The sequence below is a fragment of the Salmo salar genome, chromosome ssa12, assembly GCF_905237065.1.
Source record: "Salmo salar chromosome ssa12, Ssal_v3.1, whole genome shotgun sequence".
Taxonomy (NCBI): Eukaryota; Metazoa; Chordata; class Actinopteri; order Salmoniformes; family Salmonidae; genus Salmo; species Salmo salar.
In genome coordinates, this window is record NC_059453.1 from 84,903,584 (window position 1) to 84,920,869 (window position 17,286).

The window sequence follows — 17,286 nt, forward strand, 5'->3', positions numbered from 1 at the left end:
GGGGTCATTTTCCATTTGGAAGACGCATTTGCGACCAAGCTTTAACTTCGTGACTGATGTCTTGAGATGTTGCTTCAATATATCCTCCTCATGCCATCTATTTTGTGAAGTGCACCAGTCCCTCCTGCAGCAAAGCACCCCCACAACATGCTGCCACCCCTGTGCTTCACGGTTGGGATGGTGTTCTTCGGCTTGCAAGCCTCCCCCTTTTTCCACCAAACAAAACAATGGTCATTATGACCAAACAGTTCCATTTTTGTTTCATCAGACCAGAGGACATTTCTTCAGGAAGTACAATCTTTGTCCATGTGCAGTTGCAAACCATAGTCTGGCTTTTTTTAATGGTGGTTTTGTTGCAGTGTCTTCTTCCTTGGTGAGTGGCCTTTCAGGTTATGTCAATTTGACTCGTTTTACTGTGGATATAGATATTTTGTTCCCGTTTCCTCCAGCATGTTCACAAGGTCCTTTGTTGTTCATGGATTGATTTGTACTTTTTGCACCAAAGTAGCGTTCTGTCTCCTAGAGATGAACGATCTCCTTCCTGAGCGGTATGATGGCTGCCAGGTCCCATGGTGTTTATATTTGCTTACTTTTGTTTGTACAGATGAACGTGGTACCGTCAGGCATTTGGAAACTGCTCCCAAGGATGAACCAGAATTGTGGAGGTCTATCATTTTTTTTCTGAGGTCTTTTGATATTCCCATGATGTCAAGCAAAGAGGCACCGAGTTTGAAGGTAGGCCTTGAAATAAATCCACAGGTACACCGTCAATAGGCTAACGGACATCATTTGAGTCAGAAGCTTCTAAAGCCATGACATAATTTTCTGGAATTTTCCAAGCTGTTTAAATGCAGTCAACTTAGTGTGTAAACTTCTGACCCACTGGAATTGTGATAGTGAATTATAAGTGAAATAATCTGTCCGTAAACAATTGCTGGAAAAATTACTGGTGTCATGCACAAAGTAGATGTCATAACCGACTTCCCAAAACCGTAGTTTGTGAAGAAATTTGTGGAGGGGTTGAAAAACGAGTTAATGACTAAGTGTATGTAAACTTCTGACTTCAACTGTACCTGTTAGCCATTGGGGGAAACCTGGAATGAGCGTTTGTATTTTATTGCTGAAAAGAGTGGGTTAGCTAGCATGCTCTAATTGTAATGTTCACATTAGCTACCTGCTAATTCAGTCATTGCCACACTGACATTTATTCTGTACTGAGGGCTTTATAGTTATAACCATGCTGCTCAAAATGTAACTATAGAAACGTACAAGCGATTTCAGCAGGAAAATAGTTCAACAGGGAGTTTTAAAAATATGACACTTTATTTATCATGCATAAAATTCACATAAAAATGTCAAACTGATGTTTGCTAAACTAATTGTGAGCTGGTAACTGATCCGTCCAAGTCATCCATGTACAAACAAGAGCTGTGGTCCATCAAATATCCAATATAATACAATCCCCCCCAAAAAGTGCAAAAAAACAGGAAAACTAAGTGCCAAATATACACAGTGAATAAGATGCAAGTACATGCAATCCAGTAACAGATTAAAACTGTTGCATCAAATTGCACAATATCAGAAGCTGAAACATGTCTAAAAAAAAAAAAAAATGTAAACACTTTTTCCAATGCAGTAACACTGACAGGCAACTAAAACTACTGCACTTCCAGAGAACCATCGACTAATAACACATCAGAAACTCTACACAGTACAGTATTTCACAGGTCCTTCATACATGTCCCCACTGACAGAGGACAAAGCTTTCATCCAGGCTTCTTTGTCTGACCTGTAAACACATGCATATGGAGTCATTGTGGGAATTAGATGCGAGGGGACAAAGGAATTTATAACGAAATTCTTACCTGGTAGTGGTATGTGGGGCAAGTATGAAAGCAGTGGCATGCCCAGTGTGGTTCTGGGAGAGGCGCAGCACGAAGGACTCCAGGGGCAGACCAAGGGCCTCTGTTTTCAGCTGCTCAGTGTGCACGTGGGTGGGGAACACTGCATGATCCAGCACTCTGAAACGCATCTCTCTGATGGTTTGAGAAGACCAAAGGGAAGTTGGGTGACAGGAATACAAAGAGAAAGTGGTACTTTGTATTTAACAAGCACAGTGCTTGGATGTAGTGCTTGGAAATATTGTTCATAGATGCATGTATGAAGATCTGGCAGCATACTTTTTCAATGAGATGAGCAACAGGTCATTGAAAAGGTGCAGGTAAACATCCATGTAGGAAATCCTGGATCCTGGCACATAGCCCTCTGGAGTGAGCTGTCTCAAGGGGCCTTCATGCACCAGAAAGCGGACACTTGTGATCAGAGGAATGGACTGGAGAGAAACAATGAGGTAAATGGTGAATCGCAATGCTGAGGCACCACTGCCACCTATAGGTTAAACAGGGAGAACAAGCAGGCTGTTGTGATTGTGACCTTGTTAAAACTGAAGGGATACAACGACGTAGTAACTAACAAGTGTCACTGAAATAACTAGAGACTGCAATGATGTCAGACCTTAACATTGACAAAATCCATGTGCTTGTCCAGGTCCACCAGTTTCTCAATCTGCTTCATCCGCTGAACCCCCCCATCACACTCCATCACTATCTGGTCTCATTGGAGGAGATAAAATGGCAGTGTTGCAGCCTAACAAGTCAACAGTTGAGCTTAAAACCAAATCTTTATTCAATTGTGTAAGTAGTGACCTCTACCTTGTGTATGGCTTCAATGGCCTGTTTCAGACAAGGGATCGATTTAGAGTCTTGCCCAGTCAGCTTCAGGATGCTCTGCAATGACCATAGAAAGTCCCAGCATTAACCTCCACAAGCATGAAGTCTATTGCATGGAATCCTGTATACCGAACCCTAATCAGTCGAGTAAGGGACACCACCCAATACTGCACTCCCCCTGTAGACTCACATCTGAGGCCTGCCTACCTCCATGATGATCTTCAGACGTGTGATCCTCTGGAAGGGGAGGACTAAGAAGTATTTTAGGGTCTGTCGCCGACATATTGGATCACTCTCCAGTTTCTTCACTGCTAACAGAAACTGTCGGTTCTCCTGCCTGGGAATAGGGGAAAGAGCAAGACCGAGGTAAAAATGAAGCCAAGACAGTAACAGAAGCATAATGAGAGGGGAAACCCACAGCAGTAGCGTGACCAGGGCCTCCTGGTACATCATGTTGGTCACATATGGCACGTAGAGGGATCGGAACGTGAGGCAGTGACGCAGCACAATGTCTCCAACCTGAGAGATCACCACACCCTCCCCCAGACGTAACTCCAGGTCCAGCAGAAACCTGTAGGTATCAGAGCAGTGTCAGCCTAAAGCCTCATAACACACAAGTTGGTATGGAATGTCAAATAAACAAAAATGGAGACTAAGGATTTTAGTTCTGTCATTTTAGCAAGACTCATTCAACAGTAACCCGAAGACACCCCAAGGGCAGCAGGTAGCCTAGCCATTAGAGTGTTGGGCCAGAGACTGAAAGGTCGCTGATGGAATACCCAAGCTGAAAAATCTGTCAATGTCCAAGGCACTTAACCCTAATTTGCTCCAGGGGAGCCATACTATGACTGACCCTGTAAAATACCACATTTCACTACACCTATATGACAAAAAAAAATGTTTTATGCCAGTCTGGTCAGTCATGTAAAGACTAGTCCATTGGCAGTCCTTACCCCTCACTGGCTGCCATCACACTGCGTAGGTTGGAAAACAGAATGTGATGCTCCATGCGATGGAGGGTCTGTTTCAGTGTCTTTGATGCAAAGAAGTGATACACAGCTACCCCCAGGCTTCTCAGGTAGGAGGCCTCAGAACCAATCATCTCAAACATAGCCTTCAGAGCAAAAGCAGATTACTTAATCTATTCCTCACTACACTTCAAGTCATACCAGAGATGTTCACTATTGTATGGGATGACAAACATCAGACACAGCATCAGCAGAAAACATTCTTGGTACTACCCACCCACCTCCTGTAGACGGAGCTCGCTGAGGGAGAGGGTTTTAAGTAGGCCACTCTCCTTCACCTCAGACAAGTCCTGCCAAAAGCTGCATGGGTTTACTGTGAGAGGAGACAGTGGTGGGGGAGAGGTGACCACGCGGAAGACAGGTGGGGACTGTAGGCCAGGTAGACACTGGGCGGTCACAAGCTCAGACAGACTGTTGTGGTTTATCCTGTTTAGGTCAGCTTTTACAGATTGCAGGCAGTAGTACTGATACAGAGGAACTGGAGAAAGGAGGCAAATATTACACTTTATCAATGCACTTAGACGACTAGTGATTGAGACTAAACATGTGGGGTCAATTATATAAAAAAGTACACAATTGAAAGAAACTTACAAACATGAGTGTACTTAGACTCAAACAATTCCTTCAAAGTGAGGTCTTGAGTATCCTCTTTATTGGCATCTGCTGCCCTACAGGAACAAAACAGGGACTTTTAATCTAGAATACAAAACCAGCAGAATAAAATAATAAATTAAAGCTTCCGCACGCTCACCCTTCATTGTCATCATCCTTATAGAGTGATAATGGAGAGGCTGTAGCCTCCCTGTCATCCTGCCCTGGAACTGAAAATAACTTGGGCACAGATTGCTGCACCTGGCCTCCAAGACCCCATGTATGTAAAGTGGCCACAGACATGAGAGTTGCTGCTATGCCTCCAGAACTAAGGAAAAATAGAAGGCATTATATTAGTAACACAGGACAGTCATGGTTTGAAGAATAAGAAAACTTAGCAGTGGGGTACAGTACTTCAGTATTTTGTTTGGGGGGGGGGGGTATCTGTACTTCACTCCACTACATTTACCCTGATACCCAAAAGGAATCATTACATTTCAAATGCACAGGTAGGACAGCAGTATAGTCTAATTCACGCTTCTATCAATATAAAGCGTGGTTATGCCTACCGCCTCTGATCTGGCTGACTCACTAAAGACAAATACAGTATTTGTAAATGTGTGTGCCCCTGGCTGTCCGTAAATAAATATTGCTGTTTGGTTTACTTAATATAAGGACGGATGTATAGCATTTACTTTCACTCAAGTATGACAATCAACTACATTTTACACCAGTGTAAAATAGTCACATACCCAAAGAGGTCCTCCAATTGGTTCTGATCTTCTGTCACACCACCTACAATGTTTCCACTCATCTCTGACCTGTTGCTCTCCTCAGACCCACCAGGTTGTTCTGAGCGCTCTACCGATGGCATCTGTTCCATAAGATCATTCTCAAGGTGGTCCAAAACCCCCATGCAGGGATATGTGTGGTGAAATGACTCACTCCTTAAGTGAACTACCAAGTCAGGCAGCTGAGCCATTGTGCTCAAGTAATCGATCGGTGGACAGATTCTGATAGTTAGTGTATTGTTGGACTCAAAAACACCTGTACAGAGTCATACTATGCAGTGGTAATGGTTTGAGAGTTGGGGGTGAAAACAAATCAAGGTACAATCACAAATGTTAAAAGGTAGTCTAAGCCTACCATGGACCTGCTTCAACACAGGATGTTCCAGTTTATTGGTTTCAGCTGGGCATTATCACCCTAACAATCCCAAAGCAACTAGTTACAGGTGTGCATTATGTGGATTCTGTCACACTGGTTATTGTTGCTAGTATGGATAAATGCTGGACTGTGCTTCTGCCACCATTGAATTGCTTGCTAGACAATTGTGTCACTACGGCTATGTTTACACAGGCAGCCTAATTCTGATCTTTGGCCACTTGATTGGTTTTTGGACAATCAGATCTTTTGCCAATAATTGGGCAAAATATCAAAATTGGGGTGCCTGTGTAAACGCAGTCTATCAAATCAAAGTCTACATGTGATGCCGTCTGCCCCCATTTCATTTCCCTGTTCATGACACTTCTGGACATTAATAATCAGTTTACCCTTAAAGGCTCTGCATGGTCAAGCTACGTCTGCTGTTGTCGTAGAGCATTTACTGTGATACGGCCTCTGCAGCAGTCAGGGCATTCATACTTGTTGCGCTTCAAGGAAGTGAGTGTTTATACAGGACCTCCCCACCCCACCTACCATCAAACAATCATGTCTATGCAGAACTATACGGCATCCTCCTTAGTGTTACAACATTTGGGAGGCGCACGTCAATGCAGTACAGCGCTCGATTTGGCCTCCGGATCGCATTGTCAGAGCATGCAGAAATTGGCCTTAAGGATAGAGCTGCCATAAAACATGTTATTTTACTCCACTAATATAATAGATACATACAAACAAATATGTTTGCATAATATGCAAAAGCAACTATAAGAGCAAGGAATAACAAGACAGATTAGAAAAAACGTGGCTTTAATTACAATCCTTAACACCCATTCCCTAGAAATATCCCAAACATACAAAGAACCAGTTTAACTTTATTTGAGAGTTTAAAATGGAGTACAAGATAACTAAATAATTGAACCTGCCTCGCTGTTGTTGGTATATGAATATGACCCAAATAATTCCATTATATAATTTTGAAATTGTTACATGAATGACTGAGCAAATAAATCAGTCAGCTGGATAGGGTAAACTTGGACTGTGAGAGAGATTACCAGTTGATGGGGGATGGAGTTATTCTAACGCATGATAGATACTTGAAACAAACCAAAGTAAACTGAACAGGAAACTCCAAAACCCTTTATACACATTTCCAGACATCCCCATTACACATGCTGTTATATTTAAAGACCTCTTTATCCTTCACAATCACACAGACATTTTTCTGAAAAATTCAATGTGTGGCTTATAACTTTGCTGAATATGTCCTCATGTATTTTGACATTCCTTTATAAATCAAAGGAATGAAGAAAATAAAAGGGTAATTTGAAAAATAGTGCTGCCTGATTTTTTTCTTCTTCATGCAAGCCATTTAAAAATTAAAACCATCAAGTTCCCCAGGATTGGCAATAATTACTTGACTGAATGTCATATTACAACATGATAACATTGGCAGAAGGCAAAGATCACCAGTTAGCACTGCTTCTTAAAATGGAGCTATTTCCACAGTGCAATAAGTTGACGGTCTGGTGGGTTTTATTAGCAGAATCTGAGATGAGTAAAACATATATTTTTTTTTATTAACCAATTAATTGTTTGGCGCATCAATAATGCTCCTCACAAATCTGACATTTGAACTAATCTTCAGCCCTTTATAAAAATGCTATTTCACACACAACTGTAAACATTAACCTAAATCATTGGGGCAATTCAATGTATATACGGAGTTCGGGGGGGGGGAAATCAATCTACTAAATCCCATCTATAAAATGCATAAAAACAGGTTTCTTCTGAGGCACCACCAACTGCTGCACACACACACAACTCAGATCATATCGGCTAAATCCAGGAACAAATAACAGTTGGTTGTATGGTCTGTGAGAAACCAAGAGACTGACAGCATTTCCCCTTCAGCATGTCGTAGCTGTGAGAGGCCAGGGGAATTCAGATGTCACCATCAAATCAAAATCAAATCAAATGTATTTGTATAGCCCTTCTTACATCAGCTGATATCTCAGAGTGCTGTACAAGAGTACAAATCAAACCCATGTTGCCAGAGGCTGGGACTCTTACATGAATGCAATGTTGCGAGTGTCTAGGTGGGCACAGTGATCTTGCGGGCCAGTAGTGCCAGCAGAGCCAACTCCACACTGCCCTGGGCCTGTTCCAGTGCCTCCGCAGCCTCCCTGGCAGAGAAGCCAGCTGCCTGGATCCTTTGGATGTGATCATCGGTAAAGAGACGTGGAGCAGAGAAGAGAGGGGCTGAGGAGGAGGGGTGGTCCGGGGCCTGAGGAAGAGGTGAAGTGTGGGGCGAATCGCCAGACTCCTCCCCAGGTGAGCCCGCAGCCATGGACAGGGGGCTCTGCTGTGTTTTGTCAGGTTGGAGGTTGAGTGTGTTTGGGTTGTCATTGCCAGAGGCTCTCCCGTCCGCCACACCCCTCCCCTGCTGCCCCTCAGGGGGCTCCCTGAACACCAGGTCTGCTTGGAGTGAAGAGGGGCCTTTGGCTTCAGACATAGTCCCTTTGTGTTTACTGGTATCTAGCCCATACCCGTCTGCCCTCCTTTCCCCCCAGGAGCTGTTTGGACACTGTGGTTCTGGTTCCCTGTGTCCCTCTCCTGGTTCAGCCTCGGTCCTGGTCTCCAGGCTCTGCTCAGAGGAGCCTGGCAGGACACAGTCAGGAGGAGGTCCTCTGTCAGACACAGCAGCAGGATGGTTGGCTTTGGCATCGCATGGTTCTGCATCAGCTGTAATGGCAGTAGAGGGGGAGGGTTGGGTGGTGTTTTCAGGTGTCAGGACTCGGGGCTCTACGGTGGGGTTGTGGTTGTCGTCCAGTCCGTCAGCATTCTGTCTGTGTGAGGGGGAGCAGGAGGCACTGTGGTCCTGAGGGGACAGGCTACGGCTGTTAGACACCAGCAGCTCATGGAGCTCCAGCAGGGCTTGGGCCAGAGATGGGATCTGGTCTGAGTAGTAACAGCGCTTCCCCTCTGGCTGGTCCCTCTCTGATGGCACAGTGTTCTGGGAGGAGGCAGGGGGAGGCTTGATCTCTGTAGAGGTGGATCCAAAAGGACAGGGTTCTAGTGTGAGTGATGGGGGATTAGAGACGGGCTGGTGGGGATATTGGGAACCCCCTTCACTCTGCTGACGTGGGATACTCAGACAGGTCCGGTGATCTGTAATGGTGTCTGACATGTCCTCCTCCTGCTCCATGGGCTGAGTGGTAAGGCTTTCCTCTGGGTGGGGGAACACTGAGCTGTTCCCTGCCTTCTCAGAGGCACACCCAATCTCTGTGGCTGAAGGGATCTGACTGGCTGAACCTCCCAAGGTGGGAGTCCCAGTCACCATCTTGTCTGCAGGAGGGGAGCATGTGGACAGAGCCGGGGGAGTGGTGATAGTGGAAAGGAGGGGCTGGGTGTGGTTGGTAGGGCTGGGGCCTGAGAGAGGAGACTGTGGGGCTGTAGGTGCTGTGTTCTGGGCCTGGGATGAGGGTCCAGGGATGGTGAGACCCTGGAAGCCAGGCTCTGTTTGGCTCTGTCCTGGTGTTGGGGCCCCAGGCTGGCGCATGTAGGATGGAGCAGACTGGGAGCGGTCCAGGACAAGGCTCCGGGGATGGCCGGGGGAAGGGGACATGTTGTTCAGGGGTTTGGGCGTTGGGAATGGTGGGGATTCCGGTGAGGTAGTTTGTCCATCTGCAGTGTCTGATGGTAGAGATCAGTTCGAGAGTTAAACAGTACTGTACAACAATTGAAACCTGCTACGGATCAAAACACTCAAGCACACAACATGCATCATTTTTGTCCATGCCAGCTTCTGAAATTAAACATGAAATGCAGAGACCTTAGTGGTTGCATCTTCTACTTTTTAAAATAAGTGGGAAAACATGGTAAATACAATTGACATATATATATATATATATACAAAAATTATATTATCATACCAATCTTTATCATTGGTTTTTCAATAAGCAAAACTGATTTTGTTACAAAATTCCCCAAAAGAATATGGGTGATGACCTTGGTATTGATTCTCTGTAAGTTTGCAGTACCTGGTTGGTAGGGTTGACTCCAGCTGTCTCTCCAAATGCATCAGTGCTGTCCTGCTCATGGTTAGGCCACACACCACACATCATGCAAAGGGACGCAGAGCGTTAGCACTCGCACACAAAGCATGCGCCACAGTCAGACTGTTCACATAGTGAAGAGAGTCAGCCAAGACAACTTTATTTGACCTATGACTCCAGATCCAAATTGGGCCGCAGAGGGACTTCAGTGTATTTTGAACTTAGAGAACTATTAAACCAAATACATTTACAGAACCAAACTTCCAATACAGTTTTTTTAAATGTGCATTTATTTTATTTTTAACCCCCCTTTTCTCCACAATTTCATGATATCCAATTGTCTCGTCACTGCAACCTCCAATACTTTTTAAACACTACTGTAACTAGACTTAATATAAACCCAAAATTGGGCCTTAGCCTAATTTCATATCTAGTCTAATTCAGGGTTCATACACATTTTGACAGATGGAATTTCATAACCTCTCCATGACTTCTAACCAGATTTCCATGACCATCAATTGGCAGCATACACCTATAAAAAACAAATGCAATGTGGACACTGGGCGACTGCTCACTGATCCCATGTACCATCTATCACCTGTCGTTGTGCAGGGCACTTAACAAAATCTTAAAAGTTGTTGCATGTTGCGTATATATTTTTGTTCAGTGATGCTAAACAATTAACTTGAGGGTACAAGATATGTTTTGAATTGGCCACCTAGTTATTGGTCTGTTCTCCATCATATGGTATAGACTACATAGGCATACCTGCTGCTACAATGTCCGACAGACTCCCTCTCCTTGAGCAACGGCCCACTCATCTCGCACATATGTAAATAGCCCATCCTACTACCTCATCCCCATACTGTATTTATTTATTTATCTTGCTCCTTTGCACCCCAGTATCTCTACTTGCACATTCATCTTCTGCACATCTACCATTCCAGTGTTTAATTGGTATATTGTAATTACTTCGCCACCATGGCCTATTTATTGCCTTACCTCCATTATCTTACCTCATTTGCACACACTGTATATAGACTTTTTCTACTGTATGTCTGTTAATTCCATGTGTTTTATGTGTCGAACTGCTTTGCTTTATCTTGGCCAGGTCGCAGTTGTAAATGAGAACTTGTTCTCAACAAGCCTACCTGGTTAAATAAAGGTGAAATAATTAAAATAAATAAATATGCAGGTGATGCGCACAAACAGACAATCCTGGCTGATATGTTGATATGTATTTGATTGATAAAATATTTAAGAACTGTGCCTAAATAAATTACATAAAACAGAAATGTTGAAACTTTTCGGGGCCTGGAAAACACAATTTTAAAACTCGAAGACTAAAGACTTTCATGATGGCAAGAACCCTGCTGATTATAAAGCTTATTTTTTATTTGCTGAGGTGAAAATGCAGTGATCATGTGACTGAGAAGGCAGATGAGTACAGAAACAGGGCTCAGGAGTAAAGCAGCTAAAAAAAGACCCATGCAAATGTGCTTTCTGGGTCATGTCTCTGCTGTACTGCAAAAATGTCCACTGCTTTAGTGTGCAGACAGAGAGCTGAGGAATCCCCATAGCCCTCTCTCCCAGACCGTGTTTCTTACCGCTCTCCTGAACAGATCTCTGAAGTGCCTCCGCCAGCTCTCTGTCTGCGATCTCGTCTGGTTGGGCGTCCTCTCGGCCCTCCGGCCCGTACGCCAGTCGGGCACACTCTGGCAGCTCCGCCTCGGGCAGGAAGCGGGTCTCAGTGCCCGTTGTCCCGATCAGTAGCGTGTTCTTCTTCAGGTCAATAGAACACTGAAGTAGCAGGATATAGAAAGAACAGCCATTTACACACAGGGGTATTTTTAAAGACCTACTTTTCCAAAGGATGTCATTGTGTGGTAGTTAGTGTGCATGGATTTGGAGGGACAGGGATCTGACCTGATGTCTCTTGAGCATGTCCAGTCCAAGCAACATATCCATAGGCTGGTCCTCCAAGATGGAAAAGGAGCAAGGCAGGAAGTCCCCTTCTATCTGGACCTGAGCTGGGTAGGGAAACACACAGATGATACCACCAACACTTGCTTTCAGGTTTGGATATCTTTACTTTCGAAAAAATTTATAAAACAAGGAAAACATCTCATGACCGTCTAGTCTACAGGAACACAATGTGGTGCATCCTTAAGAAAGTGGTTCTTTGAGATATGATTGATACCCACCCAAGTGGACTCTGCCAATGATCTTCTGGGTGCCCACTCCCTTAGCGATGCCGGCCCAGCGTCGGTCCACCAGGCGCATGATGTTACAGCGCTTAGCACACGCCTGACTCATGATGGTCATCTGGGCCCCTGGAAGAGGGGAAGCAGGCAATGGTAGAGGGTGAGAGGAGCAGAACAAAGACAATAAAGGGGGGATAGAGACAGGACAGGAGTAGGGAAGAACAGGTGGGGGGGATGTATGAAGTACAGGCAAGCAAGTTGGAAGACTTTTTTAAATCAAGATATGTCAGAAGTGGTGTAGAGAGAATATATGCAGTAGAAAGCCAAGTAAAAAACTAGCCAAGACACACTGAATACTAGTGGATATACCATCATGAGAGCAAAGCCATGTCAAAACTAGCCAAGACACACTATACTGGACACCACAACAGACAAACCCTGAACTGAAGAGTCCCCCTACTGCCCTAGTCAAAAATGCTTTTGCACCGAGGAAGAAAATTATAGGATACAATACCTGAGTCAACAAAAGCTTTCACATGGTACCCGTTGACTATACAGTCGATGTAGAGCATAACCACCTGGCCAAAGCTCTCTGGGGCCTCCTCCATCGCAATGGTCATGTTCTCCTCAACATTGTGCTGCCTGAAGTACAAATTGTGTGTGATTATGTATTGACGCACATGTACATGGATACTTAGTACTCTCAAATAGTTCAGACAGGGGGCATAAGTCAATATGTAAACTAGCACGTTTTTAATTGATTTCAGAAGAGACCCTGACTAAAGCTGTCTTCAACTCCAACCCAACTCCTTTCCTTTCCCCTCTTGGATGTGTGATATTAGGTGTGTGTACCTGATGTCCTCTTCTATCTTGGCCTGGGCCTCCATGTCAAATGGGTCGGCAGTCAGAAGCCGGACCCTCTCCTGCTCTCTGCGAGCTCGATCCTGCTGCTGCTCCAACAGCACTTTACTGAAACGCTCTATGGGAAGGGAGGCAGTCAGAAACATGGTTAGAGCTCCTAGTTGAACACTTAAGACCCATTAGCCGTTATAATGACAAGATATTCAACTCAGAGATAGGGGTTGATGCTATCCCGCTAACACCACTTCTACTCACCCAGGTCTCCACTCAACAGGGCCTCAGCCAATGGCGGATTGCGCTCCTTGAGCAGCGACAGTTCATGTGGATTGGCCAAGAGCATCTGCTGCAGTAAGGCGGGGTCATCCAGACCCTGAGGAGAGGAGGTGGAGCCCAGTAGGGATGGGGGTGCAGCAGGGGGTGGAGGGCGCTGCTGCTGTGAAGTCGGGGCCTGTTGCTGCTGTCTACGGGTGGACCGTTGACTGGAACCAGAAGAGGTTCCAGGGACTGCGATGGAACTGAAGTCAATACGGGGCAGACCTGGAGGAGAAAGGGGAGACAGGGAGGGTAGGAGAGAGAGAGAGTAAGCATGACTGAGGGTTGAGTGACATCATGCCAGGTAGACATTTGGGATGACCTATTAAATTGTAAATCCATTACTGACTGAGGAACAATAGAACCAACAGAATGAAGTGCTTTAGTGAAGGGTTACGACTGAACTCTTACTAGAGCAGCCAGACTGTAGATTTCTCAGTTGTTCTGGCTTGCCCACTGGCACTAACTTTACCTGGGAAGACTGGTTGTGCTGGCAGTTGCCGTCTTTCTACCTGTCTGAGCACCACCACGTCGCCATCCTTCAGACCATAAGTCCCTAAAGCACAGGTCAGATCTTTTAGGGGCTGCTCTGCATATGTGATCTGAAGAGGGGGAAGGGCCACAGGAGGAAAAACAATGATGCAAAATAAGAAGCATTCCCTTTTCACACTTGAAGAAAAGTAAGAGGACAAATTAAAATGCTGTCTGGTGGCCAAATCAACTTAATTTATTAACTAGGTGGTTAATCAAAACGTGGCAAGCAAACCAATGGACAGCTAGCCAGGTAACGTTACATGAGTCAGTAGAAGTTGTTGTTGTTCTGTTCTCTGACTGTTGACACATGCTATGTTAGCTCAACGTACTAGTTAGCAAGATGGCTAGCGTAAATAGCTAATTACGACAGTAGTTAAATCAACTAACGTTACCTAGCTAGCGACCAATGACAAAGTTAACTGACTGCTTACTCAGTAGGTTTAGCTAGTTCTGTTAAGTATATATATATATATATATATATATATATATATATATATATATATATATTATGAACTAGCTGATATAAACAATGAGATGTAGCTAGCTAACTTAGCTGCTAACACGTTTATGCTAAGCTAACTAGCTAGTAGTTCACCTGAATTTCACCAGCAGGGATTCCTGATTCTAGTTCACACAGAGCAACAAAATCTCTGAGTTCAAGCTCTGGAGAGACATCGAGTGCAAATGTGATTTCCGAACGGTCATTGGGGCAGCAGAAAACGGTTACCAGCATCGCGCTTTTGGGCAGAGTTACTTGAACTCGTTAACGTAACGTAAAGTCACTTTCAGTTTGTTGACACTACTACTAGCTAGCTAATTTCAGTATCGTTGTGAGCACGCAAACTTCTGTTCAGCAAAACTCAACAAATATAATCTAACATGAAATATTCACGGGCGCTAGCTATGTAGATAAGTGTATGACGTTTCGGCTCCTCAAATACTGCTAAATAGGCACTCTGGTTCTTTTATGTATCCGGAACCAGGGCTGCGTTCATTACGTTTTCACGTTCGGGAACGTTCAATTGCTCTTTAAATACGTAACTTCAAGTCACACCCACCAAACGGGAGCAACACTTTTTACAGTCATTAGCTAAGGTTTCCATCCAATTGGTGACAGATTTTCATGCGAATATTCTAAAATCCACATAAAAACTACATGAGATGTGTTTATCAAATGTACTTGTTGCGGATAAAAGGCTGTGCGTGATGACGTAGTGCACATAAAAATACCCTTTGTGATTAAATTCCCATTTACCTAATAAAAAATACAAAGTTTAATGGGGTTCCATTGCATTTTCAACTCTATTGATGGTTTTCTCACAATTGTTTTTGCATTATATGTTATATAGCGAGTGTGCCCACATGCGCTCTCGCCAACAGCTTGCAGATACAGTACAGGGCAGTAGAGCTGCTGAGGGGAGGATGGCTCATGATAATGGCTGGAACAGAGCAAATACATCAAACCATGTGTTTGATGTATTTGATACCATTCCACAATTCCGCTCCAGCCTTTACCACGAGCCTGTTCCCCCCAATTAAGGTGCCACCATCCTCCTGTGGTGCAGGTATAGCCTACCTGCACGATGAGATTATTATGGACAAAAGAGTGAGATTATTTTTATTTGTCCAATGGCAGCCATGCATCGATCATCATGTCACCAGAATAAGACCCCTGATATTTACTGGAAAGGAGCATTAACCTCATCATCTTGCACTTTTACTGCCCTGTGAAGTTCATCATCATTTATTTTATATGTTAGCCAATAAACCTTATGCTTTCCCAAGGAGATGCAGTGAGAGGACCACACACCATATCATAGTGTCTCCAAGTTTACATCAATATGATGGTTATTATATCAATATTTGCGCATAAAAACGTTCCCACCTAAATTTCTCGCTTAATTAATTTTACAGACACAAAAAGGTTCCACCTTGTCTAGCGTATTTTGTTTTGTGACATTTGGACATGTACTTTACACACATGAAAAAAGTTGGATGGAAACCTTGTTAGTAGCTAAAATTCGCATAAAGAAAATATGTGAATTTTCCCACCAATAGCTAGGCTTCCATCAATTGGTGACAGATTTTCATGCAAATATTCTAAAATATGCATAAAAAAAGATGCACATTTTCCCACCAGTGGTGTTTCTACCCTGAACGTACTGTGTATAAAAATCACACAAAATGTACATTTTCGCTTAAGTTTTCATGTATCGAATAAAAATCTAAATTCAATGTGTCTCCATCTCCTTTTCAACTCTACCAATAGTTTTGTCACAATACTGTTGCGTTAAATAGTAAATGTGCCTACTCTGGTTTTGGCATGTGCACTCTAGCCAATGGCTCGCAGATACAGTGTGGGTAGGCTGGGCAGGTAGGCTACTCTACATGATGAGATTATTATGGAGAATATTTTTGCAGTCAAGCATCAATCATCATGTCACCAGAATTAGACCCATATTGTAAAGGTGCATCAAGATGACAGTGCACATAGTGCCGATGCTGGCACTAAGACCACACTCAATGAGCTGTATTCCTCCATAAGCAAACAGGAAAACGCTCATCCAGAGGCGGCACCCCTAGTGTCTGGGGACTTTAATGCAGGGAAACTTAAATCTGTTTTACCAAATTTCTATCAGCACGTTAAATGTGCAATCAGTGGGATAAAAACTCTAGACCACCTTTGCTCCACACACAGAGATGTGTACAAAGCTCTCCCTCGCCCTCCATTTGGCAAAGCTGAGCATAATTCTATCTTCCTGAATCCTGCATAAAAGCAAAAATTCAAGCTTGAAGCACCAGTGACTCGGTCAATAAAAAAGTGGTCAGATGAAACGGATGCTAAGCTACAGGACTGTTTTGCTAGCACAGACTGGAATATGTTCCGGGATTCTTCCTATGGCATTGAGCAGTACAGTCGTGGCCAAATGTTTTGAGAATGACACAAATATTAATTTTCACAAAGTTTGCTGCTTCAGTGTCTTTAGATATTTTTGTCAAATGTTACTATGGAATACTGAAGTATAATTACAAGCATTTCATAAGTGTCAAAGGCTTTTAATGACAATTACATGAAGTTGATGCAAAGAGTCAATATTTGCAGTGTGGACCCTTCTTTTTCAAGACCTCTGTAATCCTCCCTGGCATGCGGTCAATTTAACTTCTGGGCCACATTCTGACTGATGGCAGCCCATTCTTGCATAATCAATTGCTTGGAGTTTGTCAGAATTTGTGGGTTTTTGTTTGTCCACCCACCTCTTGAGGATTGACCACAAGTTCTCAATGGGATTAAGGTCTGGGGAGTTCCCTGGCCATGGACCCAAAATATCGATGTTTTGTTCCCCGAGCCCCTTAATTATCACTTTTGCCTTATGGCAAGGTGCTCCATCATGTTGGAAAAGGCATTGTTCGTCACCAAACTGTTGGTTGGGAGAAGTTGCTCTCGGAGGATGTGTTGGTACCATTCTTTATTCATGGCTGTGTTCTTAAGCAAAATTGTGAGTGAGCCCACTCCCTTGGCAGGGAAGCAACCCCACACATGAATGGTGTCAGGATGCTTTACTATTGGCATGACACAGGACTGATGGTAGCGCTCACCTTGTCTTCTCTGGACAATCACCAACAAACTAGAATGGTCCAAGCTAGAGGTCCACCAATTAATCGGCATGGCCGATTAATTAGGGCTGATTTCAAGTTTTCATAACAATTGGTAATCTGCCTTTTTGGACGCCGATTATGGCCGATTACATTTCAATCCATGAGGAAACTGCATGGCAGGCTGACCACCTGTTACTCGAGTGCAGCGTCA

General features: G+C 44.0%; 2 protein-coding genes across 3 annotated transcripts; both read right to left on the reverse strand.

Moving 5' to 3' along the window:
• Positions 1–958: 958 nt before the first annotated feature.
• On the reverse strand, positions 959–5,729 carry si:ch73-15b2.5 (rho guanine nucleotide exchange factor 19). The gene is made up of 12 exons (XM_014133762.2): positions 5,101–5,729; positions 4,509–4,676; positions 4,349–4,425; positions 3,979–4,235; positions 3,683–3,843; positions 3,148–3,300; positions 2,937–3,066; positions 2,712–2,786; positions 2,515–2,607; positions 2,181–2,332; positions 1,866–2,036; positions 959–1,789 (listed from the first exon to the last, which is right to left on the reverse strand). The coding sequence occupies exons 1-12, from the start codon at positions 5,328–5,330 to the stop codon at positions 1,705–1,707; spliced, it is 1,752 nt and encodes a 583-aa protein (XP_013989237.1). The 5' UTR covers positions 5,331–5,729; the 3' UTR covers positions 959–1,704.
• A 573-nt stretch (positions 5,730–6,302) lies between these two features.
• LOC106565993 (protein DDI1 homolog 2) lies at positions 6,303–14,474 on the reverse strand. Of its 2 annotated transcripts, XM_014133739.2 has the most exons (10): positions 14,074–14,471; positions 13,417–13,546; positions 12,888–13,169; positions 12,624–12,750; positions 12,286–12,413; positions 11,772–11,900; positions 11,494–11,597; positions 11,175–11,367; positions 9,553–9,603; positions 8,972–9,205 (listed from the first exon to the last, which is right to left on the reverse strand). In XM_014133739.2, exons 1-9 carry the CDS (start codon positions 14,209–14,211, stop codon positions 9,593–9,595), a joined length of 1,242 nt encoding a protein of 413 aa, XP_013989214.1. In that variant the 5' UTR covers positions 14,212–14,471; the 3' UTR covers positions 8,972–9,205; positions 9,553–9,592. The 2 variants fall into 2 exon arrangements, with proteins under 2 accessions (XP_013989213.1, XP_013989214.1); XM_014133738.2 differs by lacking the exon at positions 9,553–9,603 and having other exon boundaries at positions 6,303–9,205; positions 14,074–14,474.
• Positions 14,475–17,286: the final 2,812 nt, after the last annotated feature.